The sequence below is a fragment of the Octopus bimaculoides genome, chromosome 7, assembly GCF_046866305.1.
Source record: "Octopus bimaculoides isolate indiv1 chromosome 7, ASM4686630v1, whole genome shotgun sequence".
Taxonomy (NCBI): Eukaryota; Metazoa; Mollusca; class Cephalopoda; order Octopoda; family Octopodidae; genus Octopus; species Octopus bimaculoides.
Genome location: NC_142934.1, coordinates 34,921,088 through 34,940,090, shown reverse-complemented (window position 1 = coordinate 34,940,090; position 19,003 = coordinate 34,921,088). Strand labels below are relative to the sequence as shown.

General features: G+C 39.9%; 1 protein-coding gene across 1 annotated transcript in view; it reads right to left on the bottom strand.

The window, feature by feature from the left end:
- The window catches only part of LOC106883735 (histidine--tRNA ligase), a 40,663-nt gene extending 23,847 nt beyond the window's left edge, over positions 1-16,816 (bottom strand). The window contains exons 1-5 of the mRNA XM_052969549.2: positions 16,672-16,816; positions 15,341-15,436; positions 14,766-14,891; positions 14,132-14,239; positions 1,102-1,200 (exon numbers count right to left, since the gene is read on the bottom strand). Of these exons, the coding sequence (XP_052825509.1) occupies positions 1,102-1,200; positions 14,132-14,239; positions 14,766-14,891; positions 15,341-15,436; positions 16,672-16,764 (522 nt within the window). The 5' untranslated portion in view covers positions 16,765-16,816. The remainder of the gene's footprint in view (positions 1-1,101; positions 1,201-14,131; positions 14,240-14,765; positions 14,892-15,340; positions 15,437-16,671) is intronic.
- Between the last annotated feature and the right edge of the window lie 2,187 nt (positions 16,817-19,003).

The window sequence follows — 19,003 nt, the reverse complement described above, 5'->3', positions numbered from 1 at the left end:
GACACCATCAATATTGTTTTAATGTCTACTTTCCCAAGCTTGTATGGGTCAGATGGAACTTGGGGCAGATATACTTAGGTTTATTTTTATTTCATAGGTAAGCACACAGGTGAGAAAGTTGAACTACTTAGTTAATGTTTTCATAGTCTAGCATTAAAAAAAAAAACTTTAACTTTATTTCTACCTAACAACAACTTAACAACAACCAAAGGAAGATTTGGTGAGGAGTCAACAGACATTATCACCATGGATATGGTAGAAGTGAACCATATGTAGTGGCTTCTGGCAACATGATAACGTTAATAAAATAGACGAGATGAAGAGATTTGAGACATATTCTAAGATAGTTGTTGTTGCTGCTAAACATCAGGTAATCTCATCAAACAATGAATAAATCATTCCAGATTCAACCATTTCACCTTTTTATTCAGGAACAGTCAGGATTACATTATCTTTTTTAAGAAGGAAGGGTGTGATTTGAGGGAGACTTGTTGTTTAGACATTCCTGATTGAGTAGGCATGATCTAAGGTCATTCCTGATTGAATAGACTTATGATCAAAATTCATTCCTGATTGAGCAGACTTATGATTAAAGGTCATTCTTGGTTGAACAGACTTAACATTAAAGGCCATTCTTGATTGAGCAGACGTATTAAAGGTCATTCTTCATTGAACAGACTTATCATTTAAGGTCAATCTTGACAGAGTAGACATATGAGTAAAGGTGCTGAAGCAATTATCATCCTGTCTTTATTTAAGGTAGAGTATCCAAGTTCACATTATTCTGGATACATCTAAGTCTTTCTCTTTTTAGGATAGTGAGGTGTGATTTGCAGGAGTTTTAGTTACAGACAGGAGACTATTTAGCTGAAAGTAGAGGCAAGTGAAGTTTGAGACAATGTAGATAGGTGAGGTGTGAGACTGTGTAGGTAGGTGAGGTGTGAGGCAATGCAGATAGGTGAGATGTGTAGGTGAGGCTTGAGACTGTAGATAGGTTAGGTGTGAGACTGTACATAGGTGAGTTGTAAGACAATTTAGATGGAATGATTGAAATCTAAAAATATATTCTTGAAACATAATGAATCACCAACATTGACTTGCCTTATCAAGTTTGTCAACAGCAGAGCAAATTGGTCGGAAATCTTTCTCTGGGACACCACATGCTGCAAATATGCCATCTAAGAGTTTGCGGTGATTCACCTGGGAAATGAAAAATAATCAGATAAATAAAATATGTAGGCACAAATCTAAAATACATAGCTATGTAGGTACATATATTGTATACACCAGAGTAAGCACATAAATGTGAAACAAGGTGGAAAATATAGTACTTGAATACCAGAGGTAGAGTAATATGCTTTATTAATGAAGTATATCGTATATATGTCTATAATAAATATAAAGCACAAGTATAAAATACATAGTTATGTATGTACGTGTATTGTATATGTGTGTATAATAGAGTATATAAACATAGCTATGTATGTATGAATATTGTATATGTGTATGATAAAATATTTGTGCACAAGTATTAAATATGTAGCTTTGTCTGCATACAATAATATATATATATATATATATATATATATATATATATATATATATATATATATATATATACATATATATGTATGTATACACACATATATATATATTTAGAGGGACATGGCTTAGAGGTTAGGGTGTTGGACTCATTTTCATAAGATTTATCCACTGTTTTCAATCTGGGTTTTGTCCCTGTTAACAGGGGTGGTCAGATATACTTCAATGCCACAGTAACCACTCTCACACCATCTCGCCTGGTTTTGGGCATCCTCCCTTCTCAAGACAACCCTCCCAATCTCCTCCTTCACCTGTCCCTTCCATGTTTTCCTCAGTCTACCTCACTCTCGTGGTCCATTTACCTCAAATTCAAACACCCTCCTCAACACATGCCCATACCACTGCACTCCATTTACCCTTGCCAACTGTTCCACCAATTCCTCCAGCCCCGGCATCCCCATCAAATCTTCAGTCCTCCTCTTTACTTGACATATTTCTCTCACCATTGCTCTCTCGGTCCTTCTCAAAATTGCCATCTCTCTCCCTCAGACATCATGTCTCATTCCCATACAGCATTGCAGCTCTCATGTAACTCCTATAGATCCTTCCTTTCATCTTCAATGAGAACCTTTTCTCATATTACAACGCTCCACATTCCCTGAACTTCACTCAGCCAAGTCTCGCTCTTGCTGTCACAGCTGCTTCACATCCACTCTATCTACCAAATAACAAAACCTCATCGTTTCCACCTCATCACATAACATTTCCACTGGTTCCACCAGCCCTCCAGCTCCTTTCTCACATCTTCCACCAACAAATTCTCTTGCCAGTCTTGGGAGTTACCTTCTTCATTTTCATACATCTACCACGAATCCATTTCTCACATCTCATACACAACACCACATTTGCCATTAGCCTCCTCCCACATACACCACATAGATCCACCTTACTCACTAACACTTCTCCTTCCACACCGCTCACCATCACCTTTGTCTTCTCGAGGTTTATCTTCAAACCCTTGCTTTCAAATGCCTCCTTCCATTTCCAAAACTTCTCCTTCAATCCCTCTATTGTATCACTCCTTAGAATAAGGTCATCCACATACAGAATCTCCATTATCAATTCCTCTCTTGCACTTTTCGTCACCACATCAACCACTATTGCAATCAACAACAGTGACAACACAGATCCTTGATGCACACTAACTTTCACCGCAAACTCCTCCAACAGCTCTGATCCAATTCTAACTCGTCTTTACCCCCTTATACAAACTTATTACTGCCCTCACTATTATCTCTAGTACACCACTCTTCCTCAATGCTCACTCAATCACCTTCCTTGGAACCCTATCAAATGCCTCCTCCAGATCAATGAAGCACATGTACAACTCCTTCTCCTTATCTCGGTATTTCTCTTGCAATCTTCTTACAATGAACACTGCATTTATTGTTTCCCTTCTTGGTATAAAACCAAATTACATCTCGTCCACATCCACCCCTTTCTGAATTCTCTCCAAAACCTTTTCCACTATCTTCATTGCATGCTCCAATAACTTCACTCCCTATACATCCCACAACTCATCACATCCCCCTTCCCCTTGAAGATCAGTACCACCACACTTATTGCCCAATCATCTGGTAATCCTCTTCCATCCAGCACGCCCTGGCAGAGCTCCATCATCACAGCAATCCCTATCTCCTTACTTCTGATGGACCAGCTGCCTTTCCTGTTTTCATTTCCTTCATTGCCTCCACTACTTCTTCCCAACTAACCCTCTCCACTGGCCCCTTCACCACAGCAACTTCCACTCTCTGATTCCATTCATTCTCCTCATTCATAATTCCTTCCAAACTCTTCCCCTGTCCTTCTCACTAAAATTCAACCTTCCATCACTCCCCCTCATGTTTCTTCCTCCCTCAAAATCTCTTCCGTCTTTTTTCATTGATTTAATAAACCTAAACACTCTATCTGGGTTCTCATCCAGCCCACTTAACCCCTCCTCAGCCTCCTTCCTCATAGATCTCACAACCACCCTCTTTGCACAATTTTTCATGTTATTATACCTGACTTTCATTTGCTCAGTCCTAAAGCTTTGTGTGCCTCCTTCTTCCTCACTATCATGTACCCCACCTCCTTGTTCCAACACCACATATCTCCTCGATCTCTCTTACCTTTTGTCCTTCCACACACTTTGTCACATGCCTTTAGTACCCCTTCTTTAAAAGACTTCCACAAATCTGGTGCATCAATGCTTACCAACTCCCCAACTCTCACCTCAAAATTTGCTCTTGTTTCTTCTTCCTTCAGTATCCACACCTTTCTCCTCTCAACCGTTCCCTTTCTCATACACTTTTTAACTTTCTTCTTATCCAAGTCAGAAACCATCAACCTGTGCTGCAACTCCCCTGGTATTCACATCTCTCAGATATTTTCTGCTTTTTCTGCCAACCAACACGAAATCAATTTCTGTCTCATTTCCTCCTGCACTGTAAGTTACCTTCATTTTCTCTGTTTTCCTAAACCACATGTTTGCCACACACAACTCCAACAGCATCCTTCCTTCCACATTTCTCTCCCCAATCCTGTTTCCTCCATACACACTCTCAAAGCCCTGGATCCATTTCCCAACATGTCCATTAAAATCACCCATGCCCAAAACCAATTCATCAAAGAACTGCTCTTTCTTGGCGATCCCTCTTCCACTTTGCTGACCATACCCACAAATCACCCTCACCACTTCTTCCTCAAATGCTAACACTCCTGTCATCACTCTGTCACTCTTTCTCCTGACCTCCACCACCTTCTCACAGATTTCTTCCTTCACCAAAACCCCCACACCTCCAGTCCCCTTGCTATTTCCTGACCACCACAACTTGTACCTTCTTCCCTTGACCCCCACAAATCTTTCACCCTGGCCCCTCCACCTAGCCTTCTGTGCACATCACACATCCACCCTCCTCTTCCTCAATTCCTCACACACCTCAGTTCCCCTTCCATGCCAACTGCCCACTACCTCAGGCTTCTCCTCAGGCCAGCAGCCATCATAAGGCAAGTCATGCTTGCACAACCCAGCATGAAGGTTTGCACCTTCCTTTTTGAGGTAGGCAGGTGCAGCCCACCCCAACCTTTGGGCTGGCTGGTGCTCATTCTCCTTTGCTATCATGAGGCTTTCTCAGAGCTGAATTTTCTAGGGAGAGCATGCCCTTGCTTACCCCCAACCTCAGTTTCTAGACATGAGTGGTCCTGAGACCAAGGCCTCTACCACAATTTTTAAGAAATGTGGTGGAAAACTAGCTTGGGAAGGCAGAGACACTGATCCCTGAAGCCCCTTTTGGAGTCCCCTACCAGATTGTGGTTTGCATTCCTAGACGGGATGATACATTGTGTTCTTGAGCAAAACACTTCATTTTATGCTGCTCTAGTCCACTCAGCTGGTGAAAATGAGTAATTCTATGATAGACTGGTATCCTGTCCATGGTGGAATATATATATGGAGAAACCAAGAAACCAGGCCTATGCTCCTTATGGAGTAATGTTGACTAACCATATACATATATATGCATGTAAAATTTAAAAAAGTATAATCATCATCATCATCACTTAACGTCTGCCTTCCATGCAGGTATGGGTGGGATGGTTTGATAAGAGCCAGCCAGGCAGAAGCCTGCACCAGACTTCAGTTACTGTTTTGGCAGGATTTTTAAAGCTGGATGCCCTTCCTAATACTAACCACTCAGCAGAGTGGACTTTGTGCTTTTTACACAACACAAGCACAGGTGAGGTCAGTTTTGGCAAGGTTTTTACAGCTGGGTGCTTTTATGTGGCACCTGCACTAACAAGGTCACCAAGTACTTGGTGACAAGAGAAAAAAAATCTTTTGAGAGGGCAGGAGGTAATCTTGTGTCAGATGATGAAAGCTTATAGTGAGACAGAAACAGGTGTGCTGCCACAATGGAAATACTTGGTTACCCAACCTGAGGGAAGTGCAGGAGAAGGAGAGAGAGAGTGGGAGACATTAGGATAGAGACAGTGGCAAAGTGCTGGGCATACTCATGAGAGACGGGGATCAGAATATAAATGGGATGGTTGAGTAAAGGAAGAGAGAGATACAGATGGTGGCAAGTGCCAAGGCATATCCTTGAAGTTCAAACGCCATAATATAAAAGACAGGATATTGCGAAGGAAGTGTGATTAAAGAGTCCGGAGGGGGGGGGGGTGACTGGCAAAAACCTGGGTATATATAGAGTCAGGGGGCTACCGGATAGCAATGATACAGAGGAACAGGACTGTGAGGACATGATTGAAGAGTGAGGACTAGGCATAGTGTATAAAGGTGGAATTGTGAAGAAGGGAAGAGATGTAGATTGGTTTGTTGGGGTAGGGTGTAGTTTACTTGTTACATGTGGGTGGAACACACAGGTTGGGGGCTATAGCAGACAGCAACGATACAGTGAGACAGGGCAAGTGAGTGGAACACACAGGTCAGAAGCTAGCGGAGTGCAATGATATAGTGGCACAGGGCCAAGAAGACAGGATTGGAGAGTGGGAGGTAAGCATAGTGCATGAAGTGGAAATATGAGGAAGAGTAGAGATGTAGAGACGTAGTTTGGTTTGTTGTGGTAGAGTGTATGAGAAGTTTTCTTGTTAAGTGTGGGTGGGAGACACAGCGCTTCTAGAATTCAGTTTCACTGATGTGGGCGGGTTTTTTTCAATAACTTTATATTGTCAGACATCTCAGTCCATTGTCATTTCCTCTGTGAGGCCCAACATCCTGAGATTAGTCCTTACCACTTCATCCCATGTCTTCCTGGTTCTCCCTCTTCCGTGGGTACCATGTACTTTCAGTGCTCAGCACTTCTTTGTACAGCTGTCCTCATTCATATGCATCACATGTTCAAACCATGTTGATTCCTCTTATGCGCACTGATGTTGTGCACATAATGGAGATTACTACCTTCATTTCTCTCCACTCTACACATATCTTCTGCATTCAGACCTCATGTCTCACTACTATGGAGTATAGCATCATATAATCTACCTTTCACTCTGAGAGTGAGTTCTTTTGTTGCCAACACAGGTAATAGCTCTCTGAACTTCCCCCCACCCAATTCTTATTCTAGAAACAATACTTTCAGAACACCCTCCACCATTACTAATTTGGTCACCTAGCTAACAGAAACTATCTACAACCTCAAGAGAGTCTCCTGGGCATTTGAGAGAATCTAAGTCTTGTGTACTCTTAGTGCTTATTGTTCCTGCCCATCTGTCACATACAAAGACAACTTTATCTGTTAATCTACCTGTGATTCCATTGCACCTCTTATGGGTGAAGCGAATGGACTTTCTTCCAACTCCTTTCCTACATATTAAGCAGGGCCATTTACCTGATGGAAAGAGAGTGTTATCTTCTTTCTTACTAACAACAACTTTGTTCTTTGCTAGGTTAACATTAAGGCCCTTTCATTCCAGGTTTAGTTTCCTTAGCTGGAATTTCTTCTCCAATTCTGCTAAAGATTCTGCAATAAGAGCAAAGTCATTAGTATATAACAGTTCCCATGGACACCCAGTTTTGAATTCCTCTGTTATGGCCTGGAGGACCATAATGAATAAGAGTGGGCTGAGAAGTGAGCCCTGGTGAACCCCTACCTGTATGCTAAATTCATCACTGCATTCATGGTCAACTCTCACCTTACTGACAGCACCACTGTACATGGCTTAACAAGCCACTCCTCTACTCCTAACTTCCTTAGAGACCACCATATAACACAGTGGGAAACTCTGTTGAAAGCTCCTCCAGGTTGACGAAGGCTAAGTACAATGGTTTACTTTTGGCCAAGTACTTTTCCTGCAGCTGTCTCACTAGGAAGATGGCATCTGTGGTACTCTTCCAAACTGCATCTCATCTAGTTTAATTCTATTTCTAATCAATTGAGCTATAACCCTCTCAGTAACTTTCATGACTTGGTCTAGCAATTTAATGTTTCTATCTAAGGCACCACCTTTACCTTCATAGCAGCTAACTATAATACTACTACACCAGTCACTGGGGATGGTGCCTTCCTGAATAACCTGATTAACTATGTGGGTGACTAAGCTGTACAACATCAGAAATTTTAATTATCTCAGCAGTGATTCCTGATGGCCCAGGGACTTTCCCTGTCTTCATGTCCTTAATTGCCTTACCTATTATGCTGTTATCAACTCTGATGGCTGGTCCCTCAATTGGTTCAATATTTGATAGACTTTTCTTCTCCCATTCATTTTCCACATTTAGTAACCTTTCATAGTGATACTTCCATGCATCTTCTCTGAGTCACTAAGTGCAAGCATACCATTATCCATTCACACACATTTCTCACCTACCACATCTCAGAATTTTCTGTGATACACTGCTTTACAATCCTGAACACCTCACACCACTGATCCTCACATTTGCAAATCTCTTATCTTCAGCTATATATATGCTGTATGCCTAACTGCCCTTTTGGCTACCTTATATAACTCTTTGCTTCCACCATTTTTCCAGTCTTTTCATGCCTGTCTTTTTGCTCCATCACCATGTCACCCTTGGTCTAGCTGGGACTCTGCACCAACCACAGATTTTGTTTGTAGCCCTCAGTCCCACAAGAACTTCCAATTGTCCTCTAACCTAATTGTCCCCAACTCTTCCTCTCTTTCATCAGAAGCTTCAATTTGTAAATCTCTAAATTTTTGTCTGTTTGCTGGGTCTTTGAGCTTCCATAATCTTTTCCAGATTGGTTTATTTCCCTGAGTCTTTCCAGCTCTAATTCTGAAGTCACTAACTAGTAACCTATGCTGGGTTGTACACTCTTCACTTGGGAAAGACTTCGCATTTTTAAGCATCTGTCTATCTTGTTGCCTGGTGAGGAGGTAGTTAATCTGGCTTATGTGCTCACCAGATTGATAAGTGATTAGGTGGATGGCTGGTTTTTTGAAGTTAGTGTTGCAGATCATGAGATCATTTGCATCACAGAACTCCAGCAGACTTGTTCCCTCCTCATTTCTAGATCAAAAACCATAGCCCCCATCCACTCACTGGAATCCATGGGGATGCTGTTCAACATGTCCAGTGAAGTCACCAGCCATAATAACAAAATCTCTGTCATTTGTTGTTAAGGTGGTCTGCAAAAGGACCTCATAGAATTGGTCCTTCTGATCATCAGTCAGTCCAGACTGAAGAACATAAATGTAACAGTTAATTTACCTATGATAAATCTCATCTTAATTACCCTATCACATACTTTGATTACCTCAATTACCTTATCTACCCACTTTTCTACCAACAGTATGCCTACACCACCTACTCCATCCTTCCTGCCAACCTAGAAGAATTTGAATCTTAACTAGATTCCCGGGAGGAATCTAGCTGAGTCTCCCCACCATGTTACCTCTTGCACAGCACACACATCAACATGGTTTCACTCCAACATTTCAATAATCTTCCCATTCCTTCCTTTCATTGTGCCAACATTGACGGTAGTAGCCCTGAGATCGATTACTTGGTAGTTGTGGAAATTTTGTCATCACCTGATACGAAGATCTGCAAAAACACTTGGACGTTGACTACAGGCCTTGTGCAAACTAAGTTTACACACCACATAGCTAGACAGGCTCAAAAGAAAAGCCATAGTATTTAATAATTATTATTATCATTAAAATATTAATACTAAATTAATATACATGTACATTTTAATCATTAAATTTATTGCATAAACATTTTGCAATGGGATCTGGCTGAAATTGAAATGAAGTTATATGTGACCTTGGCAACTAGATATTGAAAGAAATGGAAGAATCCTAGATTCATTGACTAAGTCACATTTGAACAATAATAACAATAACTTAGCTGTGGATTCAAGAAAGCATGAGCGAGTTGTTGATTCATGAACAGCAGCAAGGAAATGGAATGGAATGAAATTTGAGAATGTATTTTAAATATACGACAGATGCTGAAAATGGATGTTGAGCACAGGTCTTGTGCAAACTGAGTTTTTGCACCACATAGCTAGATGAGCTCAGAAGAAAAGCCATAGTATTTAATAATTATTATTATCAAAATATTAATACTAAATTAATATACATGTACATTTTAATTGTTAAATTTATCACATAAGCATTTTGCAATGGGATGGGGAGTCTGGCTGAAATTGAAATGAAATTACATGTGGCCTTTGCAACTAGATATTGAAAGAAATGGGGAATCCTAGATTCATTGACTAAGCCACATTTGAATAATAATAACAATAACTTAGCTGTGGATTCAAGAAAGCATGAGCGAGTTGTTGATTCATGAATGGCAGCAAAGAAATGGAATGATATTTGGGAGTGTATTTTAAATATATGACAGATGCTGAAAATGGATGCTGAGCACAGTCTTGTGCAAACTAAGTTTACGCATTACATAGCTAGATGGGCTCAGGAGAAATGCTGAGGTATTTGATAATTATTATTATTATCATTAAACCCCTTCAGGTGGACAGCCCTGCTCAATCTGCAGAAAAGGCATAGGTCAAAACTCCATAAGATGTACCTGGTGTAAGCTATGGACACATAAGAGGTGCAGCAATATCAAAGGAAGATTAATCAGGATGATAGTTTTTGCATGTGGCAGATGAACAGGGGCAATAAACACCGAAGATGTACAGAAAACAGATTCCCTCACAAGCCAGGGGGCAAAACTAAAAGTAGTTGATTGCTTCTGCTACCTAGGCAACCAAGTCTGTAGTGGGGGTGGATGCTCTGAGAGTGTAGCTGCTAGAATAAGAATAACCTGGGCAAAGTTCAGAGAGCTTCTACCTCTGCTGGTAACAAAGAGCCTCTTGCTCAGAGTGAAAGGTAGACTGTATGATGCATGTGTGCAAACAGCCATGCTACCAGGCAGTGAAACATGGGCCATGACTGCTGCGGATATGCGTAGGCTTGAAAGAAATGAAGCTAGTATGATCCGCTGGATGTATAATGTCAGTGTGCATACTCATCAGAATGTAAGCGCCCTGAGAGAAAAGTTTGACATAAGAAGCATCAGATGTAGTGTGCAAGAGAGATGACTGTGCTGGTATGGTCATGTGTTGGGTATGAATGAGGAGAACTGAGAGAAGAAGTATCACACCCTAACAGTGGAAGGAACCTGTGGAAGAGATAGACCCAGGAAGACATGGGATGAGGTGGTGAAGCATGACATTCAAACGTTGGGCCTCACAAAGGCAATGACAAGAGACCGAGACCTTTGGAGATATGCTGCAATTGAGAAGATCCAGCAAGTAAAGTGAGATCTCAACTGTAGCCAATGCCAGTGTTGCATAACCAGCCCATTTAAAAGGACTCTTGAATCATCGGGTGATATGATGTGCATGAGAAGACCTGTTGGGTCAAGTGAAATCGAAATTGTAGTCATGGCCAGTGCCGCCTGACTGGCACTTGTGCTGGTGCCAGTGGCATATAGAAAGCACCGTGCAAATGTGCCCCCTGACCGGCTCCTGTGCTGGTGGCACATAAAAAGCACCATCTGAACATGGTTGATGCCAGAGCCGCCTCACTGGCTCCCATGCCGGTAGCATGTAAAAAGCACCCACTACACTCTCGGAGTGGTTGGCATTAGGAAGGGCATCCAGCTGTAGAAGCCTTGCCAGATCAGATTGGAGCCTGGTGCAGCCATCTGGCTTGCCAAATGTCGAAATACATTGTAAGTAGCTGAGAATGCTACAGACACTTGTATCCTAAAATGTAACCCCAGGTAAAAATCAGATTGATACTATGTGACAAAGCTGACTCATTATCTTACAGGTAGAGTCCCTCTGACTGGCTTTCATCTAATTTTTGTTTTCGTTCACCTCTATCCTGCTGTCTTTCACTCTCGCTTTCCTTCTCCTGCACTTCCCTCAGGTTGGGTAGCTATGTATCTCCTTTGCGGCAGTGCAACTGTTTCTGTCCTCATTTCTGATGCTTCTCTCTCTCTCTCTCTCCGGCTGGGTAACCTTGTACCTCCTCTACCGCAAGACACCTGTTTCTGTATCTCTGTCTCTCTATAACCTTTCATCATCTGACACAAGATCAACCCCTTCCCTCTCAAAAAGATTTTTGTCTTGCAGGCTACTTGGTGACCCTGTCAATGCAGGTGCCACTTAAAAAGCATCCAGTCCACACTGTAAAGTGGTTGGCCTTTGGAAGGGCATCCAGCTGTAAAAAACCTTGCCAAAACTGACCTCACATGTGCTTGTGCTATGTAAAAACACAAAGTCCACTCTGCTGGGTGGTTGGTGTTAAGAAGGGCATCCACCTGCAAAAATCCTGCCAAAACAGTCACAGAAGTCTGATGCAGGCTTCTGCCTGGGTGTCCCTTGTCAAACCGTCCCACTCATGCCAGCATGGAAGGCAGACGTTAAACAATGATGATGATGATGATGATGAACACCTGAGTCAACTAAAGGTTAAAAGGTGCTATAATTGGAATTGAACCCAATATTTCATGACTGCAATGTGAACTAAACTATTTATCTATGCTTGCATCTACATGAATAAACAGACACATGTATGTATTCATGCTCACATGCATATTCAGCTAGAAACCTTTTTGAGTGATATAGTCTAACCTGCTATCACCAAATGATCAATTAGTTATTCCTGTAATATAGACTGTTTAATTAAACTTGAAGATGGTGATGGCCACTATCTAGCCATCTGCATTAACTGCAGACTTTATCATTATTATCATCATTATTATTATTATTTCTATAATAATGATGATGATGATGATGATGATGATGCCTCCTCGATTTTTACATATAAGTATTTGAAGGAAAGGATTAAAAACAAAAGAAGCAGCATTTATTTGTGACGGATGCATGAATATATTTTGAGTCCAGGTATGGATTTTGCAGTAAAGTCACAATGGGAACAATGATAATTTTGATTGGGATTGAACAAATGTGTCTGTTGATTGCAGAATATCATTCTTTTATTGTTCTGTTCCTTCAACTCAATTTTTTTGATGCTACATGACACATTTTATACCACTCAGATTGTTCTAGGCAATATGGTGTTAAATTAAGGTGTAGGGATTTTAGTGATTGTTTCAAGTTATCCTTATACCAACAGAGGGGGGGGGGTCTTCCTTTACCGTGGAACCCCTCTACTTGTCAGCCATACAAACGAATTTTTGGAATGCAATCATCTTGCATTCAAACAACATGTTATGCCCATCTGCACTGAATTCTCAACAGTACGCTTTCAATACTGGAGATATCACATCTTTCAAAAATTGTGACATTCAGTCTCATACAAATGTGTGCTCAAAATACAAGATTTGTACACACATATTTAGTTTCAAATGATAATAATAATAATTCTTTCTAATTTTTCCACAAGGTCAGTAATTTAGTGGAAGGGAGCAAATCAATTACAAATATCCTCAGTACTTGACTAGTACTTTATTAATCAGGGAAGGATGAAAGAGCCAGAAGAAATGCTGATAGGCATTTTGTTTAACACACTGATGATTCTGTCAGCTCATCACCTTGATAATAATCCTTTCTACTACAGGCATAAGGTCTATTTGGGGAGGGAGTAAGTTGATTATATCAACCCCAATGCTAAAATGGCAGTCAACCTTGGTAGAGTATGAACTTAAAAATGTAAATATGGATGAAATGTCACGAAGCATTTTGTCTGATGCATTAATGGTTCTGCCAGCTCACTGCCTTCATAACAATAATGGTTTCGAATTTTGGTACAAGACAAGCAGTTTTTGAGGGGAAGGGGAAGTCAATTACACCAACCCTAGTACTTGACTGGTACTTATTTTTTTGACTCTGAAAGGTTGAAAAGTAAAATTGACCTTAGCAAAATTTGAACTCAGAATGTAGAGAGCCTGAAGAACTGCCATTAAGCATTTTGTTTGGTGCAGTAACTATTCTGCCAGCTTGACACCTTCACTGCTTTAATAATAATTCTTTCTATTGTAGGCACAAGGGTTGGAATTTGGTGGGAGGGGTTAAGTCGAATACATCAACCCCAGTGATTCACTGGTACTTAATTTATCGACCCCGAAAGGATTAAAGGCAAAGTCGACCTCGGTGGAATTTGAACTCAGATCATGAAGACGGAGGAAATGCAGCTAAGCATTTTACCCAGCATGCTAATGATCCTGCTAGCTCACCACCTTAATAATAATGATAATAATAATTCACTATATTATAAAACTGTGTTAATAAAAGACTTTCTTATAATATAGTCTTAATAAAAGAATTTCACATCATATTGTTACAATAAAGGCTTGATTGTAACATTGTCTAAATAGAAAACTTTATTATAATACTATCTCAATGAAAGATTTCCTTATAATACTATTTCAATTTAAAACTTTATTCAATGAAAACTATTCTTACACTCATCTCATGAGATTACACTCCACACTTTTCTATACACATTTCATTCTTAGTTTTAACTCATTTGTTCACAGATTCTTACATCCATCTCACATCAACAATCTCCTACACTCAACTCACATAGCCACTTACACATACACACACTCAAATACTCAACACCTACCTTTATAATGTGGTCAACTCACCTTGATCTCATAGTTTCCAATATCGAGTTCAGTTAAGATACTAGACACCATCTTCACACACTCAGCATCAGGGATCATTGAATCATATTGACCAGCAATATCAATATCCTATCACAATAGAATAATAAAGATATGCATTAAACGGATGTGGTACAATGTAATATTTACATATAGGAAATCAAGTAAAGGTGAATTAATCAGCAGTGATGCTGATGGCTTAAACCTAACAATAGAGCTGTTGATGATTAAACCTAACAACATAGCTGTTGATGATATTAAACCTGACAACACAGATGTTGATAGTTAAACCTAACAACATAGATGTAGAACGTGAAACCTAACAACATAGATGTAGAACGTGAAACCTAACAACATAGATGTAGAACGTGAAACCTAACAAACACAGATGTTGATTGTGAAACTTAACAACACAGATGTTGATGGTTAAAATAAATGTTAAACTAGATGGCATTTAAGAGAATCAGTAATGTTGAAAATTAAAGCATACAAAAATGGTGTTAAAGAAAACTGAATCAGTTTAACAGTGTTAATGGATAACCAATTAGGGTGACTACATTAGAGAAAGATTTAAAGCACAGAATTAGCAACAATATTTGTAAGAATATAAACATACACATTGATAGAATTCTCGATATCGCCCTTTCGTCATGGCAGGTTGGTCTCGCCGATAAACTTTAGCAATTTGGTAACGTTTTATGTTGGTGATTTTGTTCATGGCCAAATAACGAGCAAATGGTACCTGTGGGCAGTTAAGGAATTGGTAAAAATAGAAAATATTGGAAATTGAACCTGAAGACAACTGGAGCCAGTAGATTGGTAAAACACTGAATCAAGGAGTAGAATTTTAAAGAATTGTTGGACTCTTAATCACTTTAATTTTATTTGATATAACATACTGAATATGTTATTCACTCTTTTGTTACCAAATTTCTGCTGGTATACACTACCTTTATTTTAATTAATTTTGAAAATAATAAAGAATTTAGTGAAATAACTGTCATTATTAATCTGGTGTTAGAAAAAAAAATTTTGATGGTCAGTTTTAATTTAGGTTACTTGAAAATGGGAAGTTTGCATCCTGGAATCAAAGGCAGTCTCAAGTAGGTTGGTATCAAAAAGGTTAAGATGTTAGACTAACAATGAGCACAAGGTAAAAATTCCTTTTAATAAACTTTTAGAAAAAGATACAGTCAAATCATAACGCAGTGATAGAATTTCACCTCCTTGGTCAACCAAATCATAAATCAGTTTAGAATCTTCACCATATTTTCCAGTAAGGGTTTCCTGATAGAAGAAACAAGAAAATGGTTTGATAACAAAAACAATTGCAACTGGGGAAGTAACTGCAAGCATTTTAGTTAATTCTACTGACAGACTCTTTTATTGATTTTGACAGTTGTTTCATAACTGAAACTACTTACTAAACTATAAAGTAAGAGGTTGAGTATTCCATAAATAACTCATATCCTTTAGTATTCAGAATATTCTGTCAAATGTAATGCTATTTTATTTATATTGTTTTGAATTAATCAAGCATTATCTTGCAGATTTGGGATTTCGATGATTTGATTGTTTATTTTTACAATGACACTGTATGCAGAGTAGGTGTGAGAGGCCAAATGTGGCTAGTTGGAACATATTACAGGTAGAATATTTTGACCTGATATGGCCAGTTTAAATGCTAAAGGGGTAACTTACTTCTCATGCAGAATCAGTATCACACTTCATGACAAAGTTGGTTCTCAAATCATAGATGCATTCTGATTGGCTTCTGCACAGTTTACATCAACCCAATCTCATGCATACATGATAAACTATTACAAGCAAATTAATGTATATTCTGTAGTATATTAATACCCTACACTACAAATAAACATAGTCACTCACTGCTGAGGTACACAATTACAAACAATTACAAATTCATGTTTCTTCCACATTACATTAAACACCCTTACACTCTAACTTATTATAGTCTCTAATTTGTGAGACAGAATATTACAAGCAGATTAATGGATACTAGATTAACCAACCCTAAGACAAATGAGGAGATGTATCTACATACATATTTATATACACACACAAACCTATAAATACATGCTATGTTGTCTGAAACAGAGAAGACTCCTTGCACTAAGGACACCCAAGACTTAGAAGGAAGGGTGATGTTGAAGTAGACAATGAATTAAGTCTACTACCCACAAACAGGCTTTTGCAAAGATTCCATCTCAATAATTACAACAAGAAGAAACTTAGCCCAAGGTGCTCTACAGTGAGATTGAACCTGGAACATGATTACAAAACAAACTCTTTCACTACAAGGCCATAACTGCATCTGTAAGGTCACACTGTGCTGCATACACACACACACAGTAGCATATACAAAAAGAAATATTATTCATGCAAAACTGTGTTCAATCTTTTAATGTTTATACATATGTGTATGTATGTAAATCTAAATCACATTTGTAACAGAGAAAGCAAACATATTTATCAATGAAAGTAAAAAAGAATGTTATCACCTTTAATTCAAAGACGGGTGTGTCAATGGTCTCGGCTCCATGACGCTTGAAGCACTCAATAATTGTAGCAAACACATTTTCTCTGATAGTCATCTGCTGAGGACTAAAATCCCGAGTGCCCTACAAAAAGAAATATTATTTGTGCAAAACTGTGTTCAATCTTTTAATGTTTATACATATGTGTATGTATATATATATACACGTCCTCACTTTGTTGTTTTTTTTAACTATATATATATATATATATATATAGATAGATAGATAGATAGATAGATAGATAGATAGATAGATAGATAGATAGATAAGAGAGAGAGAAAGAGATTATGGCCTGAAAGAGTAGAAAATTGGAGAATTTCCAATGCACCACTAAACCAGAGCTCAAGGCTATCTACATACTTCCCAAGGAAGATTGAAATTATGCTGGAATAGACAATCCAGGTATCACACTATTAAATCCAATGTGTGGGTCTAGTAAAGATAAAATATTCGAATAAGGAGATAATATATATATGTGTGTGTATATATATGTGCATACAACCATATGCGAGCCATGTACAGGGATGCTGTCAGTAACGTGAGGGTTGGCAACGAGTACAGTGAAGAACTTCGGGAAGAGGTAGGGGTCCACCAAGGTTCAGTCCTCAGCCCCCTCCTATTTATCATAGTCCTCCAGGCAATAACAGAGGAATTCAAGACAGGATGCCCCTGGGAGCTCCTCTATGCTGATGACCTTGCTCTAACCGCTGAGTCACTATCAGAACTAAAGGAGAAGGTTCAGGTGTGGAAGCAAGGATTAGAATCGAAGGGCCTTAGAGTCAACCTAGCTAAAACCAAAGTCCTAATAAGTAGAAAGGCAGACAAACCACAAACCCCTTCAGGTAGATGGTCCTGCTCGATCTGTAGAAAAGGCATAGGTAGAAACTCTATAAGATGTACTCAGTGTAAGCTCTGGACACATAAGAGGTGCAACAATATCAAAGGCAGGTTAACTAGGAAGTTAGTTTTTGTATGTGGCAGATGCTCAGGAGCAATAAACACTGTGAATGTACAGAGAACAGTTTCTGCCACATTCCAGGCAGTAAAACTAGAAGTAGTTTATAGCTTCCGTTACCTAGATGACCAAGTTAGTAGCGGGGGTGGGTGCTCTGAAAGTGTAGCTGCTAGAATAATAGCCTGGGCAAAGTTCAGAGAGCTCCTACCTCTGCTGGTGACAAAGGGCCTCTTGCTCAGAGTAAAAGGCAGACTGTATGACACATGTGTACAAACAGCCATGCTACATGGCAATGAAACATGGGCCATGACTGCTGAGGACATGCATAAGCTTGCAAGGAACGAAGCCAATATGCTCCGCTGGATGTGTAATGTCAGTGTGCATACTCAACAGAGTATAAGTGCCTTGAGAGAAAAGTTGAACCTAAGAAGTATCAGTTGTGGTGTGCAAGAGAGATGATTGCGCTGGTATGGTCATTTGGCAAGAATGGATGAGGATAGCTGTGTGAAAAAGTGCCACAGCCTAGCGGTTGAGGGTACCTGTGGAAGAGGTAGACCCAGGAAGACCTGGGATGAGGTGGTGAAGCACAACCTTCGAACATCAGGCCTCACCGATTGTCTGACATACGAGCTACGTGCCCTGCCCAGCGAAGCTGAGACTGCATCAAGATGGTATGGATGCTGGGCGGGTTAGCACGTAGTAGTACCTCGGTGTCTGGAATCCTGTCTTTCCACTTTATGCCGAGTAGTTTTCTGAGGTGTATTGTATGAAAGTGGTTCAGCTTCCTGGCATGACGCTGGTAGACAGTCCAGGACTCGCAGCTGTAAAGCAGTGTTGTGAGAACAACAGCCTGGTATACCTTGATCTTTGTCATGGTGGTGATCCCTCTCCTGTTCCAGACAGTCTTGCGTAGCCTGCCGAAAGCAGCGCTTGCCTTGACAAGTCTGGTGTTGATTTCATCATCGATGACAACATTTCTAGAGGGTGTAGCTGCCATTCAGTCGCATTCAGTCGCTGCCCGTTGATGGTGATGTTGTGTTCAAAGTAGGGCTGGTTGGAGCTGGCTGATACATTACCTCAGTCTTTTTCGTATTGATAGTAAGGCTAAAGTTGTTGCAGCTGCCAGAGAACAAGTCAACGCTGTACTGCATGTTGGACTAAGTGGCAGCATTGAGAGCGCAGTCATCGGTGAACAGGAGGTCGTTGACGGTGTCCACTGAAACCTTGGTTTTCGCTTTGAGCCTCCCGAGGTTGAAGACTGAACCATCGAACCGGTACTTGATGCAGATACCTTTGTCTGTGTCCCTGAAAGCATCTGTCAGCATGGCTGAGAACATAAGG